This window comes from Lipomyces tetrasporus (genome assembly GCF_029532465.1).
Source record: "Lipomyces tetrasporus strain NRRL Y-64009 chromosome Unknown POJ06scaffold_13, whole genome shotgun sequence".
Lineage (NCBI taxonomy): Eukaryota > Fungi > Ascomycota > Lipomycetes > Lipomycetales > Lipomycetaceae > Lipomyces > Lipomyces tetrasporus.
The window spans coordinates 104511-117965 of record NW_026611608.1 but is presented as its reverse complement, the minus strand read 5'-3'; the positions used below and the strand labels follow the sequence as shown (position 1 = coordinate 117965).

Genomic DNA, 13455 nt, shown 5'->3' with positions numbered 1-13455 from the left:
GTCGAATAATCAGCGTTGTGTTCCATACATGCGCCGAGATCGAGGCTTCCATATTATATATCAGTCGGCTCTGGGGAGATTGCACATTCCGTAAGTTTCAGAGTGTCTCTCTCAATTCGTTGTTATCTGGGCTTAGCCGCAACGGCTTGACTGTAAGGTTGCCGACGTGTTCTCGGGATATCCGCGTCAACTCTCGTACCTGCCCCACTCGCGCTAGGCGCTAGTAAGTACCTTTCGATAAGCTGGGAACTAGCCCCCAACCGTGCGCCAGCATGTCGATAAGTTTCGGTTGAATTTTGTTAACAATATCTTTTCATCGATCAATTTCAACTGGTTCGTCAGTGATGCAAGCAAACAGTTCATACAACTTATACGTAAAACGGGTACAGTCTGCTGTAATAGTCTCTTATTCGACAATAGAGTCGAAATTAGAATACTCCTGCTTGCGAGCGAATTGAGGAAGCAGAACGTTTGGTTGCCTGTTAACACAGATAAGGCACAGTTTGAGGTACCTTCAACTCAACTGTAACTTAAAACATGGTTGTCCATACATAGATATATTGTCCTGTCGATATAATGAAGGAAGTACGCACGGTTGTCGGTTTATCTATCCGGCAGGACAGCTCAATTAACTGCAGTTTATGAATTTGATGTGACTGACAGGCATAAGTCGAGCGATTGTCGACGCTGGCAGCTTCATGAATAATCCCTCACTTATAATAATGTGGTCAAAGCTTTTTTAGGTACTGGGGCGTGCATACACTAGTCTGGAGTAATGCGCTTACTCTTTCTAACTAATTCTAAATAGGCGGTGCACTGTAACACTGCTTATCTTGTTAGCTTCGCTTCGATAAGAATGATACTCTTCTCTCAGCTATCTTTTATTCTCATTTCAATCTGCATTAGTTACTCTGACTGTCAATGTGCACGCTAAACCCTTTCAGTAGACCACATGGATGAAGATAAAAATTGCGTACAAAATGCAATCGCGAGGCGGTGACACTGTGGAGATAAATAATTCAGCCGCCATCCCCTAAATTAATCCTTCCTTCTTGGCGGTTCGTTACTGTCTTTGAAACTATACTTGGCATTACGACTACAGCTCACTATGCGTATCTTGGACAGATTCACAGAAATAATTGACTGGTATCCGAAGCATATGTCGAAGGAGGAGCGTCGGCTTGTATTCAAGATTGACTGGCTAGTTCTCTCCTTCACATGCATTTCTTACTTCACCAAGAACTTGGATGTCTCGGCTCTCACTAATGCGTATATCTCCGGGATGAAGGAGGATCTTGACCTTGGTGGCAATAGGCTGAACTATGCGACCTCTATGTGTACGGTGCCTTGGTTACTCCCTCTTTTGGATCCCTAGTTAACTCTACTTAGACTACGTGGGCTACGCTATTTTCCAGATTCCTTCCAACATTGTTCTAACTCGTCTTCCGGCGGAGTACTATCTTCCCGCGTTTGAGGTTATGTGGGGACTTTTCACCCTCGGCACGGCATTCATCACGTCTTATCAGCAGTTATTGGTTATGCGATTCTTCGTCGGATTCACTGCTACTGCGTGCTGGGTTGGCAACATGCATATTGTGAATTCATGGTACACTCGTCAGGAGCTTGGAAAACGCAATGCTATCTACGGATGTGTGTCTCCGCTCGGGTCAATGTTTTCAGGTTATCTGCAATCGGCCGCATACACCAATTTGCGTGGAGTGCGTGGTTTGGAAGGCTGGAGATGGCTCTTTATCATTTGCACAATCATTACCATTCCATGCTCTATTATTGGCGTCCTTTTTTGCCCTAACGTACCTGATCGTACTCGCTCGAGATGGTTTACAGAGCGGGAGAAGCAATTGTGTGTTGATCGTCTACTGAAAGACGGCTTTGCCAAGACACGCGGCGTTGACCGTACTCTTTTCAAACGGATTTTTGGTAATTGGCGTATCTATGTCTTCTTTGTAGTCGCAAATTTGTTCTGGATGACTCCTTATCCTTCCGGTCTGCCCTACACTCTCTGGCTGAAGTCCAACCAACAGTACTCTGTTCCTATGGTCAACAACCTTGCCACAATTGCACATGGTGCTACAATTGCTTCGACCATGGTTTGTGGTTTCTACTCTGACTGGCGCAAGAACAGATGGGAGCCGATTTTTTACGGTGGTATCTTGATCTTAGTTTGCAACGTTCTGCTCTTGGTATGGAACGTACCTGAAGGCGCCAAGTTTTTTGCTTTCCTTGGTCTTGGCGTTGCTAATGGGCCTACAAATTTGCTTATGCCGTGGCTGGCCGAGTTCATGTCGCATGACCTTGAGGCCCGTTCAGCTTCTATTGCCATAGTTAATGTAGGATGGGTGGTGATTAACTGCATAGTGCCTATTATTGCTTGGCCAACTGTATCGGCTCCCAGATACCGGGGCGGCTATATTTGGTCTACTGTCATGTCAGTGATTGAGCTTATCGTCCTACCTCTTCCTATGATTTTGGAGCGACGAGAGCGCAAGAGGGGCATTGATTTCAGGCGCACGGTCCTTGAAGAGAATGGAATTGTTTCGGCCGGACTGGAGGAAAAGGGTAATGGTGTTGGTGATGATCAGTCATTCGAGGAAGCTGGCAAGGTGGTGAACGAAAAAGAGGTTGATGTCAATACGGTTGCTGTCTAGGATTACAATGTAACTATGCCGCTAGTTACGGTGGCCGAAATCAGGTCAAAGGAGCGTAATAAATTTTAATTCGCCCCCTGCTAGCTGGTACACACCCAAACACGAACTATGAAACAAATAGTAACGTTGACGAGCCGTTAGGAACGGCACTTCATGCGGTACTGGAATTCTGAAGGCGAACCAAAATCCAGTGGAGATGTTGCACCGCAGGGTACGCCGATTCGCCTGGTCAAGCCGATTGTCATGCAGAGCCAAGCAAAAATCGGTGCTATATCTCGCCCAGGGGCCGATAATGAAATCTTGCTCTCTGCAGATGCCAACACGAGCCACCTTATCCCCGAACGGACGGGTACAGAGCTTGGACGATAAGGCGCTGACCACTGACTTACCCGGGCCACCCCTCGTTCACTCCCTGCTTAACTATGGTCCAGCCTAACTCGCGGGGTAAAGCAGGGTAAAATGGCGCTTATATGTATTACAGACCACCCTCTCGCCATGGCCCATCAGCACTGGTTATATATTTCAAAGCAGTACAAGAGCACAAGCGTCACAATGCGTGTCTTGCAATGCGTGTACGGTTGTATAGCTGTCATATTATACCCTACATGCGTTTCGGCAGTAGATGTTATATACTGTCAAATGGCACAGCTATCCACGTGCCGGACGTTATGAGTATGCGGCATCTCATGCGACATCTCACGCGAACCAACATGGGTTTCGCTCACGAGGCTATTCGAAATACGACAGTTGTTGATCGCGATCGAGTTTTGAATGACTTTCCTATGTTATACAGAGGGTAGTAGTGAATTCGGGAATGCCACCGTGAGTAGCACTGTTTCACGCTCAACTGCCGCAAGCTACTACAATTATTTCTGCGTTGCCGACCATAACCGCTAGTGTCATGTAGCGAAATGATAGGAGGATCGCAAGGAGATCAAACCTGTCTTGGATACAGGGTTTCAAATAAGTGAATTACCAAGGCTTGATCGCAACTCAGGATATCTACAATGAAGAGATACTCTAGCAGTTTAGAGTAAGTGGAGGTGCACAATCATATTAGCGGGTACCCTACGGTGCTTCGTGTGTTTGCACGATATGGCAAGATTGTTTATGTGACAGTGTAGAGATAGTTTGCGGTGGTTATACATCTGATGGTGTATCTCTACCCCGTACGCTATATCATATTGTTCCGCATGGTATTGTTCCCAAACTGACAGTAAGCTAATGCTTTGAAATAGCAATGATGGTGAGTGTCTTCACCTGGGAAGCTACATATCGACTAGTTTCACTCCGTCCTAGTACAGGAGGTCCAGTGAAGGCGGATTGACCTGTCACCTATAGTAAGAATGATAGATAGACAAATTCCTTAACATATTACGCTATTTTCATTAAATCCCTCCACAACTTAACATGTACTCGCCTGAGAGCCAGCGATAAATTTTAATAGATCCCAGTATCCAGTTCACTAGTTTACATTGACATATTAGACTATTTTAGTCCTAGGAAAGCTTGTAATTACTTCTCATAACTCGAAATTCATCAAGCTCATATCGACTAATGGTGTTACGCGACACCGCATTTGGTAAAAGGCCTTTAAAATTCCGTTAAATGGGAAAATCGAAGACCCCTTGGCAGATCTGAGACATTTCTAGGACATCCTCGATGCTTTGTGTCCAATACCCGGAATCCCAATTTTCCTACACCGTGTCAGCCTAATAGCACATCGACGGTAATATTTTGCTCACCGAATCAAAAGGGTCTGCTGCTATTTCAGAAGAATCAGTGAGAGTGTCCCCGTCCGCTGGCAGGGAATTAGATACGTCCATCGGCACAGCTGATGCGCCAATGGAGTCAGTTGCACTGTGGTGGCCTTGGGGAATTGGGCCTGACGCCATCAAAGACGACGAATCTAGAGATATTTGTTACCATACAATCAAGGAAATATGACAATTAAATAGGAGCTCGAATATACCGTTTGATAAGGTGATGGAATCGCTACTAGCAGCCGGCAAAATGCTGACCATCCTTCCTAAGTCTGCTGCTCCTCTCGTGCTCATCTTTTGAGCCTTGCCCAGCACAATCCTCAATACCGCGGCTGCTTTTTGAGATTCTCGGGATGAATCAGTCGATTGGAGCCAAATCAGATATGAGCCATTTAAAGCCTGTATAACCCGCTCCCTCGTGTCAGCATCTGGGATGTTTTTCTGAGACTCTGAAGACAATTCTGCTGTAATATCATGATCGAGGTCAAGGCACAGGATAGTGGTCGCTAGGAGAAAATCGTGCTTGATAATTGACGAGACTTTCCATCGATCACGGTAAAGTCGTCCTCTAGACTGCGTCTCTTGGTTCAAGATCCACTGATACTGCAAGATATGTAGTGCAGCTTCAATGCATGTCGCGCGAGAATAGGCGTAGCTGCTGTCTGTCCTAGCGGGGAGTAGGTATTTCCAATGCAAAACACACTGTGATTTATGAAATAGAAGGGCCACATATATGCGACCGATAATGACATCAGGGCTATCCATATTCGACTTGGTCATTGGACGCATGTGTAACCCATGCGGCATTGTCATGTAAACGTCGTGGAGAATCCTATCTAGCCTCATAACTTCCGTGTATAACGGGGGTCGCGTCGAGGTTGTCAGGTCAGAGATCATGCCAAAGACGGAAACAAGTTTATTCTTTGCCACCAAGTATTGTATAGGTGTCGGGTCCGTGTCCGGTCTAGGCGGTGGTAGCTCAACTGCATTCTCATCAAAGTCCTCGTCCAGCAGATTGCGAGGCTCTGCGGTATCTGATTGTAACTCCCTGATCATCCTCGGAAGCCCAACCTGAGCGGACCCGAATATATCAAGCTGACTGATTACAGCCCAGGCCCTTCGCCGCATCTCTGCATGGAAGGGAGATATCCGAGAAGAATGGGACCCATCTCGGTGGTAGCCCATACGCAGAGCTAGCCTCACAATAATTCCCATAAGGATCCAGTTCCCAATTTGAGTATCTTCGCTTCGAAGGTACTCGATGTGCAAGTATAAAAGAAGGGTTTCAATGGTGTAAGGGACGGATCTCGTGTACTTGCCTAGGACAAGGCATTGAATTGTCTTCTCGCGGTAAGTCTGGATGAGACGCTCCGAGTCTGAAGCCGATTGCAGATCGAGGGGTTGACCAGATTCGTTTGAAGAGAATAGCTGGTATTGCGCTCCTAAGCACATAATCGCGAACAAAAGACCAATCCACATGACCGAGGTGTCCAACGGATGGTTCCAGAATTGCTCATACTGGCCAAAGTCAGTATGTGTGGGACCTACGTCAAGGAAGAACGTGATATGTAGTATTACACGGCAACGGTATAAGACTTACCTCCTTAATGAAAGTCGGACGGTGAGTGAGCACTATTCATCTTAGCCCGGAGACAAAGGATCACCTGCTGCATCAACATACCGCACACCAAGCCCATGGTACTGAAGTATTTGGCTATGAGTCTGTCGACAATTGATCTAGACGGAATGGCCGCCAGTATCTCTGGCTTGTCCACGCGCTTGTAGCGTCCACACAGGAGTTCTGGGCCATCGAAACCTTCCGTTGCTAGTGCATGGAGTTCAATGGGATCATGGTCATCTTCAAAGTAGTCTTTAAGCTCTGCAATCTGCAAACATTCTCCTTAGCACTTCGAAGATCGTTTACACAACGTCAAATGTTCGAAACTGGCGTACCCCGTCCAGAATCGCTGTCCAATGTGCGCTCTCAACGTAGCTTGTTTCGGAATTCTCCAGGCTGATACGTCCAAAACTGTCTGAGAGCTGAGATGGATCTTGGGGCAGTGCATTCCCATCCACCCCGTTTTCGGTGACCGGTGACGAGAGTTTCGACGAGCCATGGGCATTGGCAGGTATCTGGTCGGTGGGTTTCGCCGCGTTCAAGTTCATTAGCGAGATGACCAGTCTTTCCAGCTGACCGATTCGGTCTTGGATACTCGCTGACGGCGCCAAAGGCAACTCACTTCGGTCCAGCCGCTCTGACGCATTGGAATGAACATAAGTGCAAGAGAGCGAGAGACCTCGACGGGCACAAGTCTCGCAAGGCTGGCATCGATCACATTTCAACCTGCCCGCGAGCAGTGAGCAAGCAATCCAGTTCAGAATAATACTAGAGCGTAAACCTACTTTCTTTTTCTGCAGAGGGTGCATGACAGCTGTGGTTTATCCCTGCGTCGACTTGGCCGTGGCAGTGGCTTTGTGGGCTGAGAGGCATCTCGAGTCTCAAATGCCGGGGATAGCGGCGAGAAAGCGGACATGATAAGTACTATTCTAGGACATTGACTAGTTATGTACGGATAATAGACTGAACTGCCCCTGAGCGTCCGATGCGAAATCTAGTGATAGAGCAATTGATAGCTTGCTTCGTGAGAGAATCAGGTGTTGAACGACAGAAATGGAACGGGCAGCACCAAAGAGAGCAATCTGCTTCCTCCGATCCTCCGCACGGACCATCTTTCGTCCGACCCTCCGACCCTCCGCCAATGACCAAACCAAAAGGCAATCTTGTGGGATATGAGTATATAGAGCAAAGAACCATTTAAATCATGGATGCCTTGGGAACTGTCCTGCCGTTCCTAACCGGACTCATGATGGTTTCGGACTTGATCATCGGACGGATTTAGAAGAAGCTGCAGCAGAACAATGGGAGCTATACATCCATCATCTTTGAGGTAAAAGGTCATAACATCTTTTTTTTATACCATTCAATTCCTACGAACGATGTTATTTTGAAAACGTCTCTCTTCTCTGTTTGCCACGTCATCTTCTTGCATCAGCAGCTAAAGTCTTCCTGTCCTTTATACCTCTCCATCTAACCTCAGAATGGTGGCCCACACAGCAGCATGGTTGACCGCAGCCAAAAATCCTGCACTCTTGAGGTCAATCCCGCGCCTTACGCTCCCCCGGGTGAGAATGAGATTGTCGTCAAGAGTGGCGCTGTGGCCATTAACCCAGTTGACTGGTTGAAACAAGACATGGGCGACATGATGTTCTCCTGGATCAAATACCCATTTGTCCTCGCTTCAGATGTCGCGGGTGAGGTCGTCCAGATCGGCCGTCCCGTCTCTCGTTTCAAAGTAGGCGATCGTGTTATTGGTCATGCGGTTGGTATTAGTCAGAAGCAGAACAGCTCGGGGATACACCGTTCTTCTGGCCCATATGGCATTGCCGACCAGCACCTTATCGTTTGAAAGGGCTTTCATTCTCCACTTTGGGTTGTCCACGGCAGCTTATTACGGTTTATTCCAACAAGACCCTCTGGCGCTTACATATACGTGCGAAGTTCATCTCTGCCAGTACCCTCATCGACAACGGAGTCGGCAAGGCGATTTACGTGGATATCCTCCCAAAGGCGGTCGCAGAACGCAGATATATCGCAGCTCCAGGTCCGCATGTCGTCGGGAAGGGTCTCGACTACATACAATCCAGTTTTGACCTTCAGAAGAAGGGCATGTCCGCTAAGAAGGCGGTTGTCTTTCTAATGCCAATGGTTGTGACAGAGTTCAGGGAGATGGTGTGGAGGAGCAGTAGAAAAGAAGATGTATATGAGTTGGTATGTAGCCTTGCCTTCCGTTGAATCCGCGGCTTGATCTAACCTATAATGCGCCTTATGCAGTATATGTCTGACAGGAATACCGTGACGTCAACGAAGACTGACAAGGAGACGGCCAAATTCAGGCCCAGAATATTGACAAAACCATCCGCGATGTAGCGATGCATCGCTTCTCACAGAAGCAATATTACCGTCTTTCATCGACCACGTTGCCATCCATGTCAGCATCTTCATCATCGCCGACTCCGGGTACTTCCTCCTCGGCTGACAATAGTGGCATGTTGAGCACTACAAAGAAGAGGAAACGCAGACGTTTATCAAATGAGAATACAGGAGAGATTCTCCTAAAGCGGCAGCTTGGTGATAGTCTTAATGAAGTAATAGAAATCCTTAAAGACTTGCGATCCCAAGGCCAGCAGCTTCTGGATGCAATATTTGCAGAAGTAGGAGGTTACCAGGAATTAAATTTGTTTTTAGGATGGCCATCATCACCCTAGTTTGGCACTATTATAATAACTAATAGAATACTCTTTAATTATTTCAATCAAATCACATAGTCTCTTCTACCATAGATTTGTTTCAGAGTATGGTGCGCCTAGCAAGGAGAGCAAAAGAGCCCTAAAACCTCAAGTGAACCACAAAACATGAAACAAATCAAAGCCACAAATAACTCACATACCATCTTCGCTAACAAAGCCTATAACTCAGTCATTCTAACATCTCACAGGAACTCTGTGCAGCACGTGGCTTTCGCAATTATTCATGAGCCGGTGGTGGCATTGAATGCAAGTACTGATGAACCGTTGGGGGGTTCTACTTCAAAATAGGATGCTGTCTGATTATGCTCAATGCAGGAGATGATGTTTCGAAATAATGCACTGACTAGATAGTACATGCCAATTCCTTCTTTATTCAATTTATACAACATTAGCTCCGCTACCTCCTATCTAGCAAAGCAATCTATATGCAACAATTTTCAGATTCTTTTTATAATCTAAGAAGGCAAACGTATTCAGTATCGCTCCGAACTGCCACTCTACACACTGTCGCACACTGCTCATAGATGTATTGAAAGCCTGCTGTTCTAATGTAAGGGTTCGCAGGGTGGAGAACTCGGAGAGAAAACGGTCGACCTTGTCTGTAACAAGAGGAGTCCGGACCTCCGACCTCGCAGTCAGAGAAGTCCAGGAGCTCCTCCTCGGATAGATAATGAGTCTCCGTCATCGGAGATAGCGAGAATGAAAATGTGTGTAAGTAATCTTGATTTTTCATCTACTAGGGAGCGTGTCTCCCCTTTTATATTCTACGCTCTTCTCCTTTGCCAACCAACCCCGCATGCGTAGGCGCCTGTCCGTGCGCCGCAACCCCGCATTCGTAGGCACCTGTCCGTGGGCCGGAGCATAGTCCGATGTCGGATACTAGTCTAAAGGTCACAATGTGACATTGTCCGGTCCAGAGCTAAAGGTATGGTTCCTTGGCCTTGCGGTCCTGTGTAGTACTTTTCGGTCTGCTCTTGCCGTCTAACAAGAGCCACGTTCTGTTGTGTAATCATTTCCTTCTGTTGCTTAATCGTCTGCTGAAGGAGCTGAAGGCAATTGGTCATGTCGGAAGAGTCCATAGTAATTGCTGTCAGTTAACCTGTTGTGTTACACACGGCCACGGATCTATATATCGTTACTAGTCAGTTCACCAACTATTCTGTAACATATAGTGATCACCCTTATAAGGACCAATTATGCATGTCTGCACCCCATATGCTGGATCACCATAAATGCAATAGACTTTACCGTCGACAATGCATTTCTCCTCCAGAATATGACGGCCAGGATATGGACCATACAAATGGATTATAAGTCCATCAGGACTCAAAACAGTCTGGTATTTTACGGCGTGAACTCTCTTTCATATCGATTAGAATTCCGTCACATCGTTTGTAGTGTGAGAACAAACCTTGTGTCTGTTGTAGACATCCCTCTGGGGCAAATTTGGCCGACAGATTGGCCTGACGGTGCCGTCAATGAACCCTATTGCAAATCCCGAGAAAGTTTTCACTGAGGACACCTCTACGACCCTCCATTTACACAGATGTAGCCGTCCCAAATACCCATACCCTACGTTAAAATCTAGAATTATGGGAAATTACTTTCTTCGAGAAAGGAATGATGTATTTATGAGAAGACTAAATCGATCTTGTTGCTTTCCAAAGGTTCAAACGGCTGACTGTCCGTTAACTATTAAAAAACACTGAATAATGGTGTATTTGACGATCTGGAATAACGCTTAGTTTACCGGCCAGAATCTAACTGTCTGGTCCATGTCCACCGAAATTAGCTGGTTTGCCTTTCGAAGGTAATGCAGAGACGCGTAGCCAGACGCGATCTTGGCCAAGTTGATCAAATCGCTCTTCTTGGGATCAGACCTCCACTTTTGATTTTTCAGCATGTCGTAGACATTTACACCGCCCTCCGACCCGTTATACGCCAGCATCATTCCCTGGCTGTCCAGCCACTGCACGGAACCGGTCTCCAAAAATATACCACCATGCCTTTCGCTGCCCTTTAACTGCCACTTTTGCTCCTGCTCGCCACGAAGCGGATTCCATACATATACAACGCCAGACTGTCCACCGGCCGCCAGATGATGTCCTTCGTGGCTCCAGGCTAGAGATCTCATCCAGGATGTCGAAACCTTAAACTCACAGATTCGACTCCCGTCAAGAACACTATGAACGTATACAACCGTGGACGGGCTCCCCCTAGTGAACGCAATATATTTGGAATCAGGAGAAAAAACGCCGGTCCAATTTTGACCACCAGTAGGTCCAATGTCATGAATCAAACGCCCAGTCGAAGTGTCCCACAATTTAACCATCTTGTCCCAACACACCGATGCAACAATTTTGCCATCGGGACTGAAATTTACCCACATGATCCTATCAGTATGCCCTTCCAACATCAGCCTCTTTTCTCCCCTTTCAATATCCCAAACCACAATTTTAGGCCCCAAAGTTGTGGCAGTCGAATGTCGACTTTGATGGTTGTCCAAAACATACACAAGCAATTTGCCGTCATTACTAACCGCACGAGACCCAAACCCCGTCAGTTCTCCAGAAATCACTAAGTTGTCTTGGACAATATGACCGGCATCCGCGTGTGATACGACCTCTTTGACTGCGGCCAAGAGCTTGTCACCATCTGCGTGTTCTTTCATCCATCCATGGCTGGAGATAAGTGTCCGGATCGCCCCTTCCGTCGCCGTTGCAGCTAAACCTTCAATATCTACAGAATCTGGAGGCTCGTTCGTGTTCTTCCCATGTTTGTCAAGTGTCCAAACGACAATCATAGCATCCAAATCAGGACTCGAATTCGAATTTGACTCCGAAATGAGCTTATATTTATTGCCAGCAATGTCGAGCGGGAAAAACTGGACACGGAAGACCTTCTCCGTATGTCCGTTGAGTGCCTCTCTCAGTTCGAGATTTTCTAAATCATAGATGCGAACTTGTCGTCCAATCGCCAGGGCGAGGAACTTCTCATCGGCGCTGACACTACAGTCATATGCATTTTCATCGAGCTCAATCTTTCGGGCTTCATCACCCCAAGCGACGGGCTGACCGGACCTCCATGACGCAGGCGTTCCGTTCAGCATAAAGTCTGATTCGATGCCGTACGTCCATTCCAACAAGGCCTCGTGAGCTGTGGTCACCGCCATTCGAGCATAGACTTGGGATCGTAGTCGCTTGCCGGTAAAACTGGAGGACTGTTACAGTTAGTTGCTCCGATTTGAATCACGTTAATGTGACCGCATGTGTTGATTGAGAGTGTTGCGTACGTGCAAGGTATATTCACTGGCCTTTCCGGTTCCTGGCGACCGACCGACCGACTTCCTGAAGCGGCGTGGGCCACGCGGCACGGGAAACCCTGACCCGAAATTTATTCGGAGTCGGTGGTGGCTCAGGACGGCTGCCGGAGGTTAGGGTCCGCAAGCGAACGGCAGACGTCAACCAGGAGTCTTACGCAGCGAATAAATAATCTACTGTAATTTAAAGATAGCTTGAGGGTCAGGCCTAATGAACGTCGGAGTTGATAATAACTGTTGGTATTTGATTCTTTCATGCCTGGTCTTGTACTTTAGCAAGTGACACGCGTTTGTTCCTAATTTGTTCTGAGTGCTAATAAATAGTGACCCCCGTATCTCGCATGTTGAAATCACTGAGTGAATTGTGATCATCTGGAAGCATTCGCAAAATGGGCAGGCTGACATGTGACTTTCATGCATTCCAAGCTCATCAAAAGTCTGGATTGAGATTTTATAATCCAACGATCGAGCGGACGGACACTCCCGTTGGCGGAATTATGAAAATCGTCCTTCTGATACCGTCATAGCACGAGTTATCGTCGGTTTCGGGGTAGCCGGTCAATTCTCGGTTTTGACGCGTCTGCACTGCTGAATTTTCACCGCTGCCGAACTCGCCACGTCGAAAGTTGAGGAACAGGTATAAAGTCGTCCGTACTCTGGTCTCAGGATTGCTTTAGTTTTGTTAAGTGAAAAATACATGTCCAACGATTATCTGCACTGGATCTACTTAAGCCAATAATGCTTCCAACTGTTCTTGTTTCATTGGAGGTACCGGAGCCCAGGGTTGTGCTGTCGTTCGCTTGCTTTCTGCGTCCGGTCGGTATAAGGTGAAAGTCCCAACTTCACCGCAAGCAAAGGATTTGAAAGAGCTGTAAATTTGTCTTTCTTCTATTATGCCATATTTAAAGAGAATAATCTGATGACGACATGTGTTTCATTAACACCAAAAGTTTTGCTATCGGGGAGAAGAATGAGATCTATTGGAGTATCCGGATGTACGATATAGCTCTGTTTTGCGGGGTGAAGCACTTCCTGTATTGTCAGCCAAAAGGCGAGTTTGATCCAAAGTATCGTTGTGGTGATTATGAAGGCAAAGCCAAATTTGTAGGCAACAAGGGGCATCTGACCAGGGATTATCAGCAGCTGGATGAGCTTTTGCCGAACAGGATCGAAAGCGTAGCTGAATGGATGGAGAAGACCGGCTACACTGGGGAGGCACAGTCTGTTCTGAAAGATTGGTCAGACAAGGGTCTGTCTCAGCGTCTCTCAAGGGCGTGAATGGAATTTATTGACGGGAGTTTTTTAAACTTTAAAGGTTGGGAGAAATCTCGCGTATTAC

The 13455-nt window shown here is 46.9% G+C and overlaps 5 protein-coding genes across 5 annotated transcripts; 3 read left to right on the top strand and 2 right to left on the bottom strand.

The window, feature by feature from the left end:
• Positions 1-1108: 1108 nt before the first annotated feature.
• On the top strand, positions 1109-2724 carry POJ06DRAFT_216007 (major facilitator superfamily domain-containing protein; the record flags this gene model as incomplete). Its single annotated transcript, XM_056185528.1, has 2 exons — positions 1109-1337; positions 1390-2724. 2 exons carry the CDS (start codon positions 1109-1111, stop codon positions 2664-2666), a joined length of 1506 nt encoding a protein of 501 aa, XP_056040077.1. The 3' UTR covers positions 2667-2724.
• A 1300-nt stretch (positions 2725-4024) lies between these two features.
• On the bottom strand, positions 4025-7070 carry POJ06DRAFT_41663 (fungal-specific transcription factor domain-containing protein). Its single transcript, XM_056190998.1, has 7 exons — positions 6833-7070; positions 6383-6773; positions 6111-6315; positions 6030-6061; positions 4639-5947; positions 4412-4575; positions 4025-4363 (listed from the first exon to the last, which is right to left on the bottom strand). Exons 1-7 carry the CDS (start codon positions 6961-6963, stop codon positions 4271-4273), a joined length of 2325 nt encoding a protein of 774 aa, XP_056040076.1. The 5' UTR covers positions 6964-7070; the 3' UTR covers positions 4025-4270.
• Positions 7071-7548: 478 nt separating this feature from the next.
• Positions 7549-8786, top strand: POJ06DRAFT_278768 (chaperonin 10-like protein; the record flags this gene model as incomplete). The annotated part of the gene is made up of 3 exons (XM_056189764.1): positions 7549-7890; positions 7989-8258; positions 8322-8786. 3 exons carry the CDS (start codon positions 7549-7551, stop codon positions 8415-8417), a joined length of 708 nt encoding a protein of 235 aa, XP_056040075.1. The 3' UTR covers positions 8418-8786.
• A 1616-nt stretch (positions 8787-10402) lies between these two features.
• Positions 10403-11651, bottom strand: POJ06DRAFT_262973 (WD40-repeat-containing domain protein). Its single transcript, XM_056188818.1, has one exon. The coding sequence runs from the start codon at positions 11598-11600 to the stop codon at positions 10539-10541; it is 1062 nt and encodes a 353-aa protein (XP_056040074.1). The 5' UTR covers positions 11601-11651; the 3' UTR covers positions 10403-10538.
• Positions 11652-13043: 1392 nt separating this feature from the next.
• Positions 13044-13394, top strand: POJ06DRAFT_304147 (uncharacterized protein; the record flags this gene model as incomplete). The annotated part of the gene is made up of 1 exon (XM_056190831.1): positions 13044-13394. One exon carries the CDS (start codon positions 13044-13046, stop codon positions 13392-13394), a length of 351 nt encoding a protein of 116 aa, XP_056040073.1.
• Between the last annotated feature and the right edge of the window lie 61 nt (positions 13395-13455).